Raw genomic sequence first — 19,114 nt, 5'->3', positions numbered from 1 at the left:
TCAATGGCTACTCTCCTAAATATTGAATTATTCACAAAAAAGAAGAAGAAGAGAAATCATGTATAGCATAATAACAAGAAGAGTCTTCTAGCTGTATTGTAACAGTGAGTGTCTTCACAACACCCCCAAGCTGTATTGTAACAAGAATGATTAAATTGCAATCTTTTAGCTGTAGTGTACAAGAACGATTAAATTGCAGTCTTTTAGCTGTATTGTAACAAGGAGAGACTTCACAACACCCCCAAGCTGTATTGTAACAAGAATGATTAAATTTGCAATTTTTTGGTTGAACTTTATGTGCATCATTCTTCAACAACCTTGAGCATTAGTTTTCAACTTTCTTTTCTTTTCTTTTCTTTTTCTGACAAGATTAACCATTAGGCGAAATATTAACAATTTAGTGAGAATGGTATGCTTCAAGTAGATCACACATGTTCAATTATTAAACTAAAATTTTTGGCTCTTTTTTAACACAGAAATTCAATATAACTTTAGAGTTTAGACTAGTTCTAGTATCTTGCCTTTTTTTTTTTTTATACCTTAAAAATATCTTCTGCCGTTGAAAAATTGAGTTGGGAATAGTTTTGGACAGTGGCAATTAGTTTGACATTAACCAGGACATGATGTGTTTAGTTAGTTAGTTAGTTAAGAGAAAAAGCGAGTGCATATATTTAGGGGAAAAGAGAGAGAGAGAAAATGAGAGGAAATTGAGAGGAAGGACGGAATGCAAGGGGCAAGAGAAAAGGGTGAGCTCAGAGAAGATTGCGGAGAGTTTGTATGGTAGAGAAATATCCTATTAAATGTATATAAGAGGAGGAAGAGAATGTCCATCGGAAACGCTAGAAGGAGACCATCCATCTTCTTCTAAAATAGGAACTGATATATAGTGGGTACATAGGAAAGGGTTGATCTAACAAAGATCAAAAAACACAAAAAAATAGAGAAAAATATATAGGTAAGAGAGAAAAAAAAATGGGTGAGGTGAAGCTTATATTGTTGCTATGCCTCACCATTGGAGTAATGTCTGTGGTCCGAGGTGAAGATCCTTACCTTTTCTTCACATGGAAAGTCACCTATGGCACCATCTCTCCATTGGGGATCCCCCAACAAGGCATTCTCATTAATGGTCAATTTCCAGGACCCAATATCAATTCCACCACCAACAACAACATTGTCATCAACGTCCATAATTACCTTGATGAACCCTTCCTCTTGACATGGTATTCATTCCTTTCCTTCTTTATTTATTTTTTCTTCTTTGTTGTCTTTTTTTTTATTGTTGTGTGCCGCCAACATTGACATGCTATCTGCATCCACATTATCTATCATAAAATTTTAAATAACTTGACATTTTTTATAGTCAAATAAATTTTAACTATACATATAGAGACATGCTACGTCCACAACATTTTTACAATATTTTCACAACAAATCATAGGTGGTTAGTTGTTATTGGTTCAAATTTGAATCAAATATTAAGATTACTTTTTTGCCCCAACAATAACAATCAGTAACAATCCGCTACTTAAGATTTGTTATAAAAATATTGTGAACATATCATTTCTCATATATAAACTATAAATTCTCCGTTTCACTTGAAAAGGAGAAGATATTGTTTTGTTACATATGTTACAAGGAAAAATAATAATTGAATTTAAAGTGTATAATTCTGTTTCTTTCTACTCTATATGAGGAAATTTGTTAGAATTATAAATCATTCTATAACATTTTTTTATATATAGTGAGTTAATATTTTCTAATTGGTATGGCATTTAGGAATGGCATCCAACATAGAAAGAACTCATGGCAAGATGGAGTGCCCGGAACCAATTGCCCCATTGCCCCTGGGACAAACTACACCTATCACTTCCAAGTGAAGGATCAGATTGGAAGTTACATCTACTATCCCACCACTGCCGTGCACAGGGCAGCGGGTGCCTTTGGCGGCCTCCGCGTGAACAGCCGGTTGCTCATTCCTGTCCCATATGCTGATCCTGAGGATGACTACACTGTCCTCATTGGTGACTGGTACACCAAGAGTCACTCAACACTCAGGAAGTTATTGGACACTGGTCGTTCCCTTGGTAGACCAAGTGGTGTACTCATCAATGGAAAATCTTACAATGGTAAGGGCAAGGATAAACCCCTTTTCACCATGAAGCCAGGCAAGACCTACAAGTACAGAATCTGCAATGTTGGGCTTAAGGCATCCCTCAACTTCAGGATCCAAGGTCACACTATGAAGCTGGTTGAGATGGAAGGCTCCCACACAGTCCAAAACACATACGAATCCCTTGACGTTCATGTAGGACAATGTTTCTCAGTTCTTGTCACTGCTAACCAAAAGCCCCAGAGCTATTACATCGTAGCTTCAACTCGATTCCTGAAAAATGTGCTCGTTGGTAAAGCTATCATTAGCTACACCAATGGCAAGGGCCCAGCTTCACCTAAGCTCCCTCCAGCCCCAGTTGGTTGGGCTTGGTCTCTTAACCAGTTCCGTACCTTCCGATGGAACCTTACAGCTAGTGCAGCCAGGCCTAACCCTCAGGGCTCATATCACTATGGTGCCATTAACATTACCCGCACCATCAAGCTTGTTAACTCTGCTAGTAGAGCAGGTGGCAAGCTTCGTTATGCAATCAATGGTGTATCCCACATTGACACTGCCACTCCACTCAAGCTTGCTGAGTACTATCGTATTGCCAACAAGGTCTTCAAATATGACACAATCCCAGATGATCCCAAGAATGTCGCTCCAAACAAGGTCACCGTGGAACCCAATGTCGTCAACACCACCTTCCGTAACTTCGTGGAGATCATCTTTGAGAACCACGAGAAGAGCCTTCAGTCATGGCATTTGGATGGATACTCCTTCTTCGCTGTTGCGTAAGAAACTAACTAAACTAGCTATTAAAATCTTAATTATGTTACTTGATTTTAGTGTGCACAACAAATTTCACAGTTTTTCTTGCATTCTGCAAATCAAAATCTATCTTCTATGTCATGTCATATAGTTATGTTGTGCACATATTGATTGATTCATGTTAATCTTAAACTTAAGAAAATTTGTATTAGTTTGTACAAAAATTTGTCTATTTTAGTATAAAAAATCTATTACTTTTTCTATTTTACTTAATTATTTTTCAAAAACATTTGAGTACGATTATTAATTTTACATTACATTTCATTAGAATATTATTTTTTTTATTACTCTCTCAAATTATCTCTCCATCTGTATGTGTATGAGTATAGAAAGTATTAAAGAATAGACTTGCATGCATACAAAGTTACTAAGGCAACCATGTAAATTTACACAATTTTAATTTAATTGGTGTGGATGATTTTTGAGATTAATTAGGTAAAATTTACCTTTTATGCTATTATAAATTGAATAATGTGAGCGCTCTAAACATGCATGCAGCATTGAGCCAGGAAGGTGGAACCCAGAACGTAGAAAGAACTACAACCTTCTTGACGCAGTGAGTAGGCACACAGTCCAAGTGTACCCAAATTCATGGGCAGCAATCCTGTTGACATTTGACAATGCTGGAATGTGGAACTTGAGGTCGGAGCTGACAGAGAATCGCTACCTTGGACAACAGCTTTACGTGAGCGTTCTCTCCCCAGCACGTTCTCTCAGGGACGAATACAACATTCCAGACAATTCCTTGCTCTGTGGCCTAGTCAAGAACTTGCCCAAGCCCCCACCTTACACCATCTAAAATTTGACCTCTCACACACACAGCTATGCTCCCACTAATTTTAATTTTTAAGGAATATTGGAGTGGCTGACTCCACTTATTTTGTATCAACCCTTTCCAAAATGCAATACAATATTACTCTCTGATTTTTATTTATTTATTTTTATATACTCTCCTAGTAGTAGTGTCATGTAATAGGAATAAAGTACTGTGTTCAATTTCAATGATTATTTTATTAATTTATTTTACTTAAATTTGCTAACCAAAGGCTAATTAAAGACCTAATGAGCCTTTGTTGATTCTCAAATGTAATTTTTTATTTTCCTGTTTATGAGATGATTATATGTTTAATAATTAGCTAGCTTTTAAATTTGCGTGTTTCCCATATATAAAAGTGGTATTTTTTTATATATATAAGATAGAAATGATATTATAGCCTAATCTAAGTGATATAAAACTTAGTTGATTCTCCAATTTGAATTTTTGCATTTAGTGTGTGATTTTTTAATTCCATCACATGTTTGGTTAACTAATTTGAATTTATGAATTTAATTAATATGTATAATTCTTTTAATTACATCACATGTTTAGTTGACTAATTTTCATTTCCAAATTTAATGTGTGATTAATGCATCCTATTCTAATTTTGTGTTGGTTGCTTTCCTTTCTTAAACTTTGATCTTGAATTTAACATACGGTAAATATGGTGATATAATTATAAATTATGGGATTAGGTTAGGATTTTTTTTTCCTCAAAAAAAAAAAAAGTTAAGATTTCTTTAGTAATTCTTCCTTAAATATGACCCAATAACGCAAGTGAAGGCCACATGTGGATCCATAAGTTTGGGTGTCTAACGCCTTTATTAAGTTAGACATTTATATATGAGGTTCAAAGTGGCTCTTGGTCCATTTAAAATTAAGTAACGACTCTTTCCCATGTGTAGGCTTGGCCCACACCAAACAACCCAACCCGATTTTACAATGATCCATTTTCTTTTTTGAGAATCCAATGATCCATTATTTGAGGCCCATATTAAAATAGATAAATACTTGAATCAAAGCCTTTACTATGTAGGACACAACTTTTATTATATAACAATGTATGAAGTATAGTACACCATATCATTTGGACTAGAGCTTCTATAATATGTAATTTTACTGAGAATGTTTGTTTAAAATAATTGAATTATGATTATCATATAATTTCACTTTTGGCATTAGTAATTATTATATAATTTCATAACTCTCTTATAGTATAACAGGAATATTATAAGTTTCAATAAAAGATTTTAAAAAAACAATAAAAATTTCGATTGGTTTTAATCACAACGTATGTGCTTCTTACTTTAATTTATAGTGTCTTGTTGAAAATACATTAAAATGATTGAATTAAAAAAAAAAAAAACCCATGATTTAAAAACCAATCTAATAAACAATAGTCACTTGGCAAAAAGGAGAGTTTAGCCATTTATCACAAATGGAAGACAACCACTTTGACATAATCACAGCTTCCAAAGTCTCAATTTTTATCATATAGTTTACAAAATGTATATATATTTTTTATACTCAGAGATGGAATGTCATGGTCTTTTGAAGTCGAAACATTTTCTGGAATGTTTATTTTTATTTTTTCTAAAATAAAATTATACAACACATGTTTTCTAACTATATGTCTAAATATAATTAGAAAACCTAATATACTTCCCCCAAGAAACTATACCTAAGTTTTCTCGAGGGGATAGTATACAATGGAAGAGGAAATTGAAACTCACATGTTTTTAGGTAATTATTCCCACATTCTAATTAGACAGGCAACAATAACACCATAGTAACCAGTCTTATGGAGGAGGTTAATATCAGAAGAAACCTGTTTTTCAAAACACTTGAATAACTCCTCAGAGATGTTGGGACCAAGGTGGGCCTCAACTATGGGCCTCAAAGTGGCACGGACCATGTTGGTTTTGGCTCTCCCATAGGAAACCGGATCCCTGATCCACTCCTTATGCTTCTCTTCTGAATACTCCATTATTTTATGGTACTCCATCTTTTGTATCTCAAAACCACCGCATCTCTTAATTGCCACCTCCACCTCCTCCATGCTTCTCATGTATGCCGGAATATTGAACCCGTCTCTCGTCTCTTCGTCTATCAAACCCTTCCATTGTTTTTTTTTTTTTTAAGGAAAAAAAATTGGGGGGAAAAAGAAAAAGGAAGTGAATCAATATCAAGATGCCAATGTGATTAGGTCTAGCTAGTTTATATATTGCAAAATAAGAATTGTTGTAAGATAAAGCTAAAAAATTAAAAATTAAAAAAAAAAAATCTTGGTATAAGTACAATAATATATGTAGGACTAATCACGAAGAACAGCTACAAAAAGGTGATCGAAAAGGAAATAAAAATAAATTTAGTGACATCATTTTTCACATGTTTTTTTTTTTTTTGAAACTATTAACATGGTTAGTTGTAAGTAAAAAATGTTATATCATTGATGTTACTCAAAAAAAAAAAAAAAACTCAAGTGATGTCAAGGAAATTATATGATTGGAAAGTGGAGGTTTATGAATGTATATATATATGTGTGTGTGTGTGTGTGTGTGTGTGTGTGTGTGATGATAAATAGGCAGGGGGAGATAAGATAGCAATTGATACCATTTTTAATAGGTCTTGCCAAGCTTGATCCATGGAAGTGGCAAAAGGGTGCTTGGCACTCGAGTCAGGATCCCCTAACTGATTCTCAGGCTGCTGGAATCCAGGCCTTCCTCCCATTAGCATAAACAGCATTCCTCCATGAACAATCTCCTCTTTCCGGCATCTTAAAAAGTTCTCCAGATCCTCTTCCGATTGCTTTGCATATGCTTCAACTACCTCTTTCTTAGCTCCATCGATCCACACTCTTCCTTTATTCCAAGCCGCTGATCTCTTATCTAGTACTGCATCTGGTATCTGATTTATATATAAAGGAAAACTGAACATAAGTAAGAATTTTTCTTTTCTTTTTTGGCAAGGAAGCACGTATTGTTTGGTTCTAATATAGCTTAGATGTGAGATGAACTATTTTGTGTCACAATATAACCAACAAGACACAAAAGTAGAGGAAACTTTTGAAAACAAGTTTACGAGATATCAATGGAATAGTGTGTTTGGTGTGTGGGTGTGTATGAAGGTGAGATAGATGAATATATATATATATATATATATATATATATATATATATATATATATATATATATATATGTATGTAAAAGTATAACTATTACTATATATTGTTGGTTAATTTAATTAGTACCTGGGAGAGCCAGTGTAAAGCACTTAAGCTAACCACAACATGAAGCTTTCTCTTAGGAAAAAGTCGACCATAGAAGGAGCCAGGCACACCTGCAGCATAATAGTGCCTTGTTGTGGCTGCAGGCAGTGATCTGAATAAAGAGTTGAAATCATTTGAAGGGAGATCAGAGAAGAAGGCCTCAAACTCTGGCTCAAAGCCACACTCATGGATGTATTGCTTTCTCAGGCACTCAACAACCATGTCAATTGTGGCCAAGGTGTTGTACCCAGTTGCGCAACCCAAGTCAGCAATCCTTATACAACAATCCTTTTCCTCCTCTATCCTAGAGAAAAGTTTCAAATTCAGTGATTGTATAGCTGTTAAGAGCAATGGCTTAGATAAGGTGATTGCAGATGCTGGAGCTTCTGAATTCTTGGCATAGCTACCATCATCATCTCCACCTTGCATACATAGAACCCTATGAAGCCCTCCTGCCCCTGTCTGCTTGTGCTCCTTGTAGTTTGTCTCTAAACCCTCTCTAGGACTAGTGGTGGATATGGTCATTGGTCTCGATAATTCCATCTTCTTCAATCTTCTTACCGGGAGTGTAAAACAACTACAGAATCTTGAAAATCGATACCAATGACCATATCTTAAACTATAAGTAGATAAGCACTTGTAGAGTTGTAGTTGTAGGTAATTAAGTATGGTGGCATAAATATGCTTGAAGGTTTCAAAATGTGCTTGCTGACACACTAGATGTGAAATGGGGTCACACAATTTGGTAGGTAGAAGTATTTGGTACGTAATAGTATTTGTGCTACGTGTTAATCTCAATTTCTTTCTCTTTTTTGTTATAATACACTGGCAGCAAAATGATATAAATGTGTTAATCTCAAAAGCATATTTAAAATGGTACCCTACACGCAAAGACGTACGTAAGTCCATCTGTCCATGGGAGCTTGTAGATATATAACAATCTATATGTTATCTAGGATAAGAACAGCAGTACTTCCATAGTTCCATAATTACCAACAAATCACTAGTAGACTATTAGATATAGCAATTAATTACATATTTGTCACATGCACTATGCTGTAAAAACAATGCATAAAAATCCAAATATGTTATGATAATTACTAGAAGAGAGAAACAAAACTAAGATAAGGAAAAAGGGTAAAAACTAGTTCACATGACCTGCATAGGAGTATGTATAAGAGAAGAAAAAGAAATGCATAGGAATTGAATTCGTTTTGGCTTTTAGTACCAAAATATTTAGCAGGCGCTGGAACTACAATTTTTTTTAATATAAATTACTGATATGATAAGTGATTAATGGTAAGTTAAAAAAAATTATATGAGTGATAGACTCATACGTGAACCAATAAAAATTTGCCACCAAAACAGTTTGTAAAAATGTTGTAAGAAAGTTTGTGAGTATAGCATTACTCTTAAAAGAATCAATGGTATTGTTTAAAAGAAAGAAAATGTAATTTTATAGAATAAAATTGCTAAAATTAATACATTTATATATATAATAATATATTTTTTAAAAAAATATGGGGTGCCATTGCCCCCCTTAGTCCAATGAGGGCTCCGTCCTTGGCTATAGGTTGGTCTAATTGTTTACATGCTGAACTTTGGGTCGTGAGAGATGGACTTGCCCTTTGAATACATCTCCAAATCCTAGAAGTTGAAATTGACTTAGATGATAACTCTATTGTTGGGTTACTAAACAGCAATGATGACTCTCTAGCTAATTTTGCACTAATATATGGTTGATGACTACAAGAACTTAATAAACCAAATTCTTAGGTGGAAGCTAAACCATTGCTACAGGGAAGCCAATACTTATGCCAATGTGCTTGCAAAAATGGTAGTCCACCTTCAACAGGATTTTGCTATTTTTGACACTCCTCTTGTGGAGCTGTCGTTACTTTTATTGTATGGCTTTACTGGTCTTGGCTGTAATCGTCTATGCACTGAAACTGCCTCTATGGTACATAAAAATGTTTCCTTACTTGTCAATGATTATAATTTATACACTAGTTTTGTTAAAGTATTTCCAAAACTTGTTGACTGCTTACACTAATCAGCAAGTTTACTGTAAAACCTAATTCACAAACTCCTTCTAATTAAGTGCAAAGCCAATAATATTAGAGTCTAAATTTAGTAAATATGGGATGTAAAACTTATATTTTACACCATCCAATAAGAAATTACCACATCAACTTTTTACTTAAAATTCAATACATCCTATCTAATGCAGATTGGTTAAGGGGAGAATAAAATATTTTATTCTCCTTTAACCAATCTGCATCATTAACACAGATATTGCTTCTATACGTCTACGCTGCATCACTACCACACATAATAACAGCTCAATAAACTCATAATTAAATTGGATTTTCAAATAGGTATTAGAATTAATGGAGTGTGGTTATGCTTAATCTTTAATCTTTAATATGTAACATGATAATGTGACATGGGATTGGAGGGATACAATTTGGGTTTTACATCACATCCAATTTAATTCCATAATATTATCTTTAATTCAAGAGATTAAATTCAATAAAGATGTGGTGTAAAAACAAAGTTTTACCTTTCCAATCCCAACATGTCACATTATCATATTACATATTAAAAAATAGGTACAATCATACTCAATCAATTCTAATACCCATTTGAAAATCCAATTTAACTCTAAGTTTATTGAGATGTTATTATATGTGGTAGGATGTATTAAGTTTTAAATAAAATTTTGATGTGACAATATCTTATTAGATGGTGTAAAACATAAGTTTTACACCCCATTCTTACCAAATTTAAACTCTTAATTCTATCCAAATGATTGACCAATAGTCTTAATTTTGTTTACCATATTGCAGTAGAATACAATGGAATTGGAGAGTGAAAAGAAGTTGCATACATTTTCCTTCATTTAGCCACAAGATCTCTTAGCCAAACTAATCTCCACTAACCAGGTGATCCCCACAGATTCATCAGTTGCATCATTTGACTCTTGGTTAACGAGAGAAGAAGCTTCATGAAACCCCAATCAGAACCAATTTCTTTAGTAGTTTGCTTCTAAACTATACTGGTATATTTATATAACAATCTAAAATAATATATATATATATATATATATAATTATTTATTTTTTCTGTTTGAAAAGTGTTTTTTAGCTAAAATTTAAGGAAGTCATATGCATTTTTCTCCCTCTCTCACTTACAAAAGTAGTTTCATCATTTGCCAAAAAAATATCCTTCCATCTTTCCATTAAAAATATTCAATCATTAAAATATAAATACACAAAATATAAATTATTACTTAATGCCTCAAATTTTGTAGAGTTGACCTGTTAATGAGAAATTTAAGGTGCGTTTGGATACCACTTATTTTGCTGAAAACTGAAAACAATAAAAAATAATAATTTCCAGTTACGATACATAAATAAAAATACTGTTCATTTGTCTATTTGCACTGTTTATGTCCAATAAACTGTACAAGAGGCGTTGGTCTAGAAAAAGAAAAAAAACGCAAAATGCTCACTTCAAAATACAATCCAAACGCCACCTTGGTTGATTTTGATACCTCTGGGAGGTTGTTTTGCATTCTGTTCCCTGCCCATCTTAGGGCCTTTTTCTTTGTCTTGATATATCCAAATAAATAAATAAATAACTTCCCTTGTTGCAATCATCCAATATATATATATTAGTAATAAATTAAATAAAAAGTTATATTACTCTAACAATAATTCTTAATATCAATGATTAAAAAAACACACAAAAAATGTGGAAAATATGGTCTTTTTAATAATATTAGGATTTTACTAATGTGTGCCCTAAGAGCACACAATAGTATACCATTTTTGAAAAAAAAATTTATTGAGAATTGAAAAAATTTTGACAATTTTTTCAATTCTTGATAAATTTTTTCTAAATACAAATTTGTTAATGTATATCTTAAGGGCATATATTAACTGGACCCATAATATTATTAGGGTCCAAATAATAGTTAGTAGCTTTTTTTTAAAAAAAAACTCATAAAAAGTTTTTTTAAGAACTCCATATTATTATTTGATAATAATATTTTCTTTATTTGAAATAAATCTAAATTAAATATAATAAATTTAAAATATATTCAAATGTCACATCATGTATGATATGACATGAAATGGTCTTTATAAGAGTGAGGTAAAACGAGAGCTCCCTTCTATATAGACAGGTAGTTGAGGCCCCCACAAAAGCCAAAGAGAGACTCCACTGCACGCCAGGAAGGAGAGCTTTCAGGTATCTTTTTGCTTCTTGGTACCCTAGGTCCTTAGGGTTCGCTCTGCTATTATAATTGGGGGGGGGGGGGGGCGGGGCGGGTAGGGTAGGGTTTAAGCAACTTTTCTCCATAGCTTACGGTTATGAACTATTAGCTATGGTACTTTATACGGGACTGCACATGGGAATCTTGAAAAGCCTATTGAATTTCTCATCTTCTTCTCCCAGATATTTTACGAGTAATAATTATTCTTTCTAGTTTCTACTTTCTACATGAACAAGTCGCCAATGGGTTTATTAGTGATATAATTAGCATATTATTCATGCAATCACACTTCCTACCATGAATATTCAGCCAAAAATAGAGAAAACCACTCACATGAATAGGGGAAATAACAAGCACAAATAGAAGACTAACAAATATTACAAAACTTTCTGGTCAAAAAATAAAATATATTACAATAAATTATTAAAATATTTTAAATAATAAAACTTATATTTATTAAAACAATGAACTTTATGTTAAATTATTAAAATAATATAAAATAAATAATATTTTCTTATACAATATAAAATTTTTACTCTAATTTAATTTGAAATTTTCTCCTGGAAACTTGAATCCGACTATTGTCTCTTACATCCCATAAGTACTTATACTTGTTGAGTGACTACCGTATTAAGGGTGCGTAGTGATTTTTTTTTTTTTTGAATTTATGAAATCCTTTGGTAATATAACCTTGTTTTTTTTAATCGGGGTGAATTCTTTTTATTTATTTATTTTTATCATTAGTGACATCCAAGATCAGTTTTATGTTGGATCCTCTAAGGGCCTCAAAGATTTCTTGATTTGGACCATACATTCACATTTTATTTCCCAATGCCATTTCTTTGATAATGATTTATGACCTCCTGTTCAGGTGGTAAATTGTCTCTCTTATGTCCATAGCAATCACCTATATATAGGTTGTGCACCTACATCAAATTGAGCCAAGATATTCAGTTTTCAACGACAGGACAAAATTCATATTTTTAGTTCAAAGACAAGATAAAATTCATATGATTTTACACTTCTTAGAATTTTGGTAAAATCTAATGAAGTTTGGAATGCTTAAGGTAAATATAAAATGCCCCAATTTTGGCAAGTTAAAGAACTTGCTGCAGTTTCTTATTCTCACCAATTCAAAATTCAAAAGGGTGGTTTCTTTTTACTTTAATCTCTACCTAATTAATATATTGGTTCTCCCTAAGAACAGGAAAAATGTGATATATGTTGGGTACGTGGGTGGATATGTATAATTGTACCTTTTCTATTATAACTTGAGTTGTCTTGATAGATACAAGCTCATCCTAATCTGACATGTTGCAAAAGAAACTCCACCAAATTATTCGAGTCTGGTTAAAACAAATAAAACAGATAAACAATTCTAAAGACTATAATTGGTTGAGGAGTGCTACATTAACAGCATTTTTATAATACTTTTATAACAAATTATAAATAGTAAGTTGTTATTAGTTCTAATTTGAATCTACAATTTAAACTACTTTTTTATCTACCATAACAACCAATAACAACTTGCTACTTAAGATTTGTTGTGAAAGTATTGTGAAAATATTATGGACATAACATTTTTCTAATCAATTTGACCTAAACCGCACCACATTACTAAATGGGTAAGGTATGAAGTTTTCAAATTATACCATAAACCCAACTTCCGCCGTTTATAGTTTACATAATATTATAATGTATGTATTGTTAAATATATTAGTTTGATTTATTTGGATTTTGAGACTTAGCTAATGTTTATTAGTTTGAATTTTTTTTTTTTTTTTTTGTTGATAGTTTGAGACTTAGTTTTGATAAAATTAGAATATTATGTTCAATTGTTTAAATCATAATCATTCATTATTAATAAGCATAAATAATTGAATGAAACATTTATTTTTATTTTGGTAGATGAAATTAGAAGTGTAATTAATGGGATAAGTTAAAATTTTGGCTACACTTTAGAATCTAAAGACTTCAATTATGTGGGATTAAAGGATATGAAATGTAGATTTAGTGAAATTAAAAACAAAAATGAAGTGGTAAGACTCGACAACCAAGAAATAGTAAAGAGTGAAAGCTTTCGATATTTTGGATTAATAATTTGTAAATATTGAGAGATCAAAAATGATGTGAATCATAAGATAAAAGCAAGGTGGATGAAGTGTAAAAGCACATGAGAAGCCTTATGTGATCTTAGAACATCTATTAAGCCGAAGAAAAAATTTTCATAAGATTAACTATTCATAAAATGAGTAAAACTAAAATGAAAATGTTTATCGAATAAGTGAAAATGTACAAAAAGATAATACTAAATATGAGGCTAAAATGGGGTTTTACCCCTTTCTACAAAACTTTCCAGCATTTTGCCTCATTTCTCAAACTATATAGGGATATGACCCTATTTTAAAACTTGATAATATGAGGGTTGAGATTCATTGAAGAACTCGATGCTCGTATAGTCGAGTTAATATGAGCTTTGTGCCACGCTTGCAAAGCAGACGTGGCTTTTTCCAATAAAAAAAAAATGCTCGTGTATACATCCATAACTTGGTAACTTGAAAATCGAGTTTGCCTTAACAATTTGAATGCCAGAACCCTGGTGCTTCCGTCGAACCCTCACCGTACCCGCTACCGTTGATTACAGGTATGTTGCTCTATCGTTGATTACTATTTTGTGCTGCATTTGTTTTGTGGGAAATGGATGATTATTAGAGAGGGATCTTGCATTACCAAAATCTTCAAGCCCATATAAAAGTTAGGCTACCAAGTCACTTTTAATTGCCTCACATAGGTATATAAATTTGATAACATTTTGTTTACCAATATTTAACACATACCATTAGAGACTTAGAGGCCTTTTGAAAGTTAAGTATGTTTCTGTTTCAGCCTAAAGTTAAAGTTTAATATTATTTACTATTTGTTTATTGTCAGTGCACACATGCACTGGTAAAGTTGAGGCAAATTAGTTTCCTTATTAAACAACAATGTAATCTCAAATTTCAAGTTGTGTTTTGAAGGTTTTCTTAGTTTTCCTTTTAATTAAATGAAGTGGTAACTTAATGTATTAAATCCTCAATTTAAGGGGTATAACATTGTCATTTGGATAACCATTTTAAGGACCAACAACTTTTAGATCCTATGTCCATTAGTTTGTGATTCTCATACATAATTGTAAGGATAACTATGTTAATTTTAAATTTATGAATGTCCAATTAATTTAAGTAATTAATTATGTTAGATATAAATTGTTTATTTATGTTAGAACCCTATTCTCCTTTTGTGTGTGTTTGTTTCTAAAAAAAAAATGTTACTAGTATATACCATTTAAAAAATTATACACAAGATTTTTTTTGTTTAAATGGGGGAGCCAGATCCTAATGGCACTCCGCCAATTGTTAAAGATGTTTTACGAGCATGGTTTCACAGGTTCTTGTCCTGTGTTATTGTTAATATATTATGTATGCATATTCATCAAAAAAAAAAAAAAAAAAAATCTCTCTAACACACACACACACACACACACACGTTAGTAAATCCCATATATAAAACCAAATGTGAATTAATTAGATGGAACCCAATTTGCTTTCTTTTCTAATTTTTTAAGTGATTAAGGAAAAAATAGAAAAATAAATGAAATTTTTTTTAGGTGTATTGCAAATGGCAACCCAAGATGTTAAAAAAAATATTATAGAAATTGTATCCCCATAGCCCCCAATAGTCAAAAGTTTGATAGGGACAATGACCAATTACAGTGGACTTCATTTTTAAATTGTGGAGAAAATTGGTTTCCAATTGGTTCTCTTTCTTCAGTTTTCTCCTCTTTTTTTCTCTTTTTTTTTTTTCTCCACTAAATAACAGGAGTTTTGATTGGACAGAAACAAAGAGGTAGTTGCTTTTAATTGGTTTACCTCGTCAGGCAGATACTTTGTTAATAAAAAAGTCTTTGTTAAACTAGTTTTATATATAATCAAACAGTAAGTCATGAATTTGAACATCCAGAAATGGCGGAGTTGGCACATATATTCAACTTAAAAATTACTGTTATATTGTATTTTTAGTACCTTAAATCACTTGTTCATTGATAAAGGAATATAGGGTCAAGTTATAGCTCAGAGCGCGTGCTGTGTGCAATCAGCTTCCTATAAAAGGATTTGACTTAGCTTAGGTGCATTGCAGTAGATTCATTACAATGATAACACGCAATCAAAAGAGGATACTTGTCAATGTGTCATTATATCAACAGTCTAATGCACTGGGCCCATTCTCTTCCTATTTGACAGTAATTTCTTAGAGGGTAGAATAGCTACTAGCTATGGCTTAATTGTTTCCTCCTCCATCCTTAATCTTCAACAAAAATTGTGGGGTAAACAATTATATCAGATCATAATTGTATGGTTTAAACTATAGTGGACAGTGCGCAGTGCCATATGAGCTGTGCACTGTCCCACGTGCCAAAAATTTCACATTTGGTTCTAAAAATATATGTGAATTTAATCTTTTTGGGTATTTGGATATTATGTTATTTAGATTTACCGTTTGTTTTAATGGAAACTGTTTTTTTTTTTTTTGTGTGGATAATTACTTATTTTCTTGAAATGATTTTTTAGAAAATTGAGTCATTTTGTTTGTTTGTTTGATATCTTGAAAATGAACTTGGAAACATTTTATATTGTTTGGCCAATATGGAAAATGCTTTATATTCCATGTAATGTCAACTAATTATATGAACAAAAACTTCTACTCATTAAGTATTAAACAACAATGTAATCTCACCTTTCATTGCCTCACGTAGGTATATAAATTTGATAACATTTTGTTTACCAATATTTAACACATACCATTAGAGACTTAAAGGCCTTTTGAAAGTTTAGTATGTTTCTGTTTCAGCCTAAAGTGAAAGTTTAATATTATTTACTGTTTATTTATTGTCAGTGCACACATGCACTGGTAAAGTTGAGGCAAATTAGTTCACTTAGTTTGAGTTTGAAAGGCATAAATTTGTAAACACGTACCATTATAGATTTGGGATACCCACGTCACTTTTAATTAGTTCGTGTCTTTTGAGTTTGGAAGGTATAAATTTCACATGCTGATAAAGACATACCATATTAGAGATTTGAGATCTGCTGGTAGTTAAGCATGTTTCTGTTTCAACCAAAAGAGAAAGTTCAATATGTTTATTTGTTTATTTTCAGTGCCCTCATGTGTACTAGTAAAGTAGAGACTGATGCTCTAATATGTAGGAACCTATGTAAACAGTGATAGACGAAGTCAAACTACTAGCCTCTTCATTTTTCCATTTACAGTAAATATAATGCAATCACAACCCAATAACACTAAGGATAACATTAACAATAACTTCAACACAAAAAAAATTCACAATTGTTCAGACAACATATTGTGATTAGTGCAGAATAAGAGTGGTGTTAGTGTAGTAGACTTTTGTGGAAGTGAGATTACGTTAATTATAACTTAACATATAGTTTAAAGATCTCATTTTCTACGCATTAATTATTGCTTATAAATAAAATAAGTGGTTGGTTACATATAGAGCTGCCTATATGGCTAAAGAGGTCATGAAGTGGGCAAGAGAGACAGTAAGCCACCCGAATATATATATATGTTACGTCCACACTTTGGCAAACTATTACGTACAATTAATATAGAGATACAAATAATTGAGGTATAGCTTTGATTAAATGATCGGTTCATAAACTGAACCCAACCAACAAATTAATTTCTATGGCTTAGCCTTAGCATTGTTAATTGAAGGTGATAGTATAGCATTATTTACGCATTAATTACTAGTATGAGGTTCTAAGAGGACTTAACTTTTGCATTACGCCTTATTAATATGGGGTGATGAGTCATTAGTGTAGTTCTTCCATCTCATACACGTTGGAATATTTATTTATAGGTAGGATTTCCTTATAGGTGGTCTTAACGTGTTGGTTAGAAAACGAACCCATGATCTCATGGAATCACTAGACTAATCTCTTAGGATCAATAGTTTTAAAATTTGGTTCTTCTAACAAAAAAAGATTAGAATGTGTCACTAAATCACATGACTCTTGACATTTGTTATATATTACTTCTTCTTTTTTAAGAAGACTTGACATATTTTACTTAGTCCATTATGTATTGTGATGAACAAGACATGACTCAATTACCCTTTATTATTGATATAGAACTAAGACATAGTTGCAAGTCAAATTTATTGAAATAAATGTGATAATTTTGGGCTTTAAGGCAATACTTTGTGCACATAATTCTTAGGTTTCTTGTTACGTAGTAATACTTAGTAATACTTTCATATAGAGCTGCCTATATGGCTAAAGAGGTCATGAAGTGGGCAAGAGGGACAGTAAGCCACCCTAATATATATATATATATATATATATATATATATATATATATATATATATATATATATATATATATATTACATCCACACTTTGGCAAACTATTACATACAATTAATATAGAGATACAGATAATTGAGGTATAGCTTTGATTATATAATCGGTTCACGAACTGGACCCAACCAGCAAATTAATTTCTATGGCTTAGCCTTAGCATTGTTAATTGAAGGTGATAGTATAGCATTATTTATGCCTTAATTACTTGTATGAGGTTCTAAGAGGACTTGACTTTTGCATTATGCCTTATTAATATGGGGTGATGAGTCATTAGTGTAGTTCTTCCATCTCATACGCATTGGAATATTTATTTATAGATAGGATTTCCTTATAGGTGTTCTTAACGTGTTGGTTAGAAAACGAACCCATGATCTTATGGAATCACTAGACTAATCTCTTAGGATCAATAGTTTTAAAATTTGATTCTTCTAACAAAAAAGATTAGAATGTGTCACTAAATTACATGACTCTTGACAATTGTTATATATTACTTCTTCTTTTTTAAGAAGCCTTGACATATTTTACTTAGTCGATTATGTATTGTGATATACAAGACATGACTCAATTACCCTTTAATATTGACATAGAACTAAGACACAATTTCAAGTCAGATTCATTGAAATAAATGTGATAATTTTGGTTTTTAAGGTAATACTTTGTGCACATAATTCTTAGGTTTCTTGTTACTTAGTTATACTTTCATATAGAGCTACCTATATGGAAATTGACATGGAAGATCCATTTCAGCCTGAACCCCATGATCCACACATCGATCCCCAGCTCATGGTGATTAGAAGAGACTTCACCCCTGACCTAGTGGCTTTAGGAAAGGAGTTTGATTCTGAAGAAAACAAAGTCAAAAGAGAAGCCTATAGAGCTAACCACACCAGAGAGCAGAAGAAAGAAGTTTTGGAAAAATGGAAAGAATTCATGAAAAAGATATCCAGCAATGTCCCTTTCTTTGAGAACCATTTTGAATGGCACAAAAGGTCTTGTGTCATCACCAAAACCAATTGGACCAAAGAGGAAACTAAGGAAGTTGTCTAGTCCAGTCATCCACCCATGGAAAGCATAACCTTTAAACATCGAGGAAGTGATGTAGTTGCCTCTCCTTTCAAGTTCCCCACAAGTGAGGAAAAACCAGTCAAGAAAGTGATTAAGCAAAATAACCACACCCTAGAAAAGCCTTTAGTCAAGCTACCCACGACTAGGCAAACCAGTCTCAAGTCTAAGGACAAAACAACCTTAGAAATAGTCACCCAGAAACTTGAAGAACTTGTGAAGAAGGAACTAGTCACCCCTTTGCCAGTTACCACTTCAACTAGTAAGGGTCCCCAACTCAAGGTCTTAGACACCCACACAACCTCTAGTAGTTCTAGACAAACCTCCCAAGAGTCTGACAAAGAAAT

General features: G+C 32.3%; 2 protein-coding genes across 3 annotated transcripts; one reads left to right on the top strand and one right to left on the bottom strand.

Moving 5' to 3' along the window:
* The first annotated feature begins 944 nt into the window (after positions 1-944).
* On the top strand, positions 945-3,805 carry LOC142608263 (L-ascorbate oxidase homolog). Its single transcript, XM_075780008.1, has 3 exons — positions 945-1,220; positions 1,777-2,886; positions 3,422-3,805. The coding sequence occupies exons 1-3, from the start codon at positions 973-975 to the stop codon at positions 3,720-3,722; spliced, it is 1,659 nt and encodes a 552-aa protein (XP_075636123.1). The 5' UTR covers positions 945-972; the 3' UTR covers positions 3,723-3,805.
* Positions 3,806-5,225: 1,420 nt separating this feature from the next.
* On the bottom strand, positions 5,226-7,636 carry LOC142607986 (gibberellic acid methyltransferase 2-like). Of its 2 annotated transcripts, none has more exons than XM_075779679.1 (3): positions 6,991-7,635; positions 6,354-6,647; positions 5,226-5,856 (listed from the first exon to the last, which is right to left on the bottom strand). In XM_075779679.1, the coding sequence occupies exons 1-3, from the start codon at positions 7,549-7,551 to the stop codon at positions 5,488-5,490; spliced, it is 1,224 nt and encodes a 407-aa protein (XP_075635794.1). In that variant the 5' UTR covers positions 7,552-7,635; the 3' UTR covers positions 5,226-5,487. The 2 variants fall into 2 exon arrangements, with proteins under 2 accessions (XP_075635794.1, XP_075635793.1); XM_075779678.1 differs by having other exon boundaries at positions 5,664-5,846; positions 6,991-7,636.
* Between the last annotated feature and the right edge of the window lie 11,478 nt (positions 7,637-19,114).

Source organism: Castanea sativa, chromosome 8, assembly GCF_040712315.1.
Source record: "Castanea sativa cultivar Marrone di Chiusa Pesio chromosome 8, ASM4071231v1".
NCBI lineage: Eukaryota > Viridiplantae > Streptophyta > Magnoliopsida > Fagales > Fagaceae > Castanea > Castanea sativa.
Note: the sequence above shows the minus strand (reverse complement) of the source record. Positions and strands in the feature narration are given on the sequence as shown.

What these genes read in the sequence shown, in the direction of transcription:
- LOC142608263 (XM_075780008.1), top strand. Translation starts at nt 973, where the DNA reads ATGGGTGAGGTGAAGCTTATATTGTTGCTATGCCTCACCATTGGAGTA. An exon ending in GAACCCTTCCTCTTGACATG is followed by an intron (nt 1,221 to 1,776) that starts GTATTCATTCCT and finishes TATGGCATTTAG; the next exon opens with GAATGGCATCCAACATAGAA. An exon ending in TACTCCTTCTTCGCTGTTGC is followed by an intron (nt 2,887 to 3,421) that starts GTAAGAAACTAA and finishes ACATGCATGCAG; the next exon opens with CATTGAGCCAGGAAGGTGGA.
- LOC142607986 (XM_075779679.1), bottom strand. Translation starts at nt 7,551, where the DNA reads ATGGAATTATCGAGACCAATGACCATATCCACCACTAGTCCTAGAGAG. An exon ending in CTTTACACTGGCTCTCCCAG is followed by an intron (nt 6,648 to 6,990) that starts GTACTAATTAAA and finishes TATATAAATCAG; the next exon opens with ATACCAGATGCAGTACTAGA. An exon ending in GGCAAGACCTATTAAAAATG is followed by an intron (nt 5,857 to 6,353) that starts GTATCAATTGCT and finishes AAACAATGGAAG; the next exon opens with GGTTTGATAGACGAAGAGAC.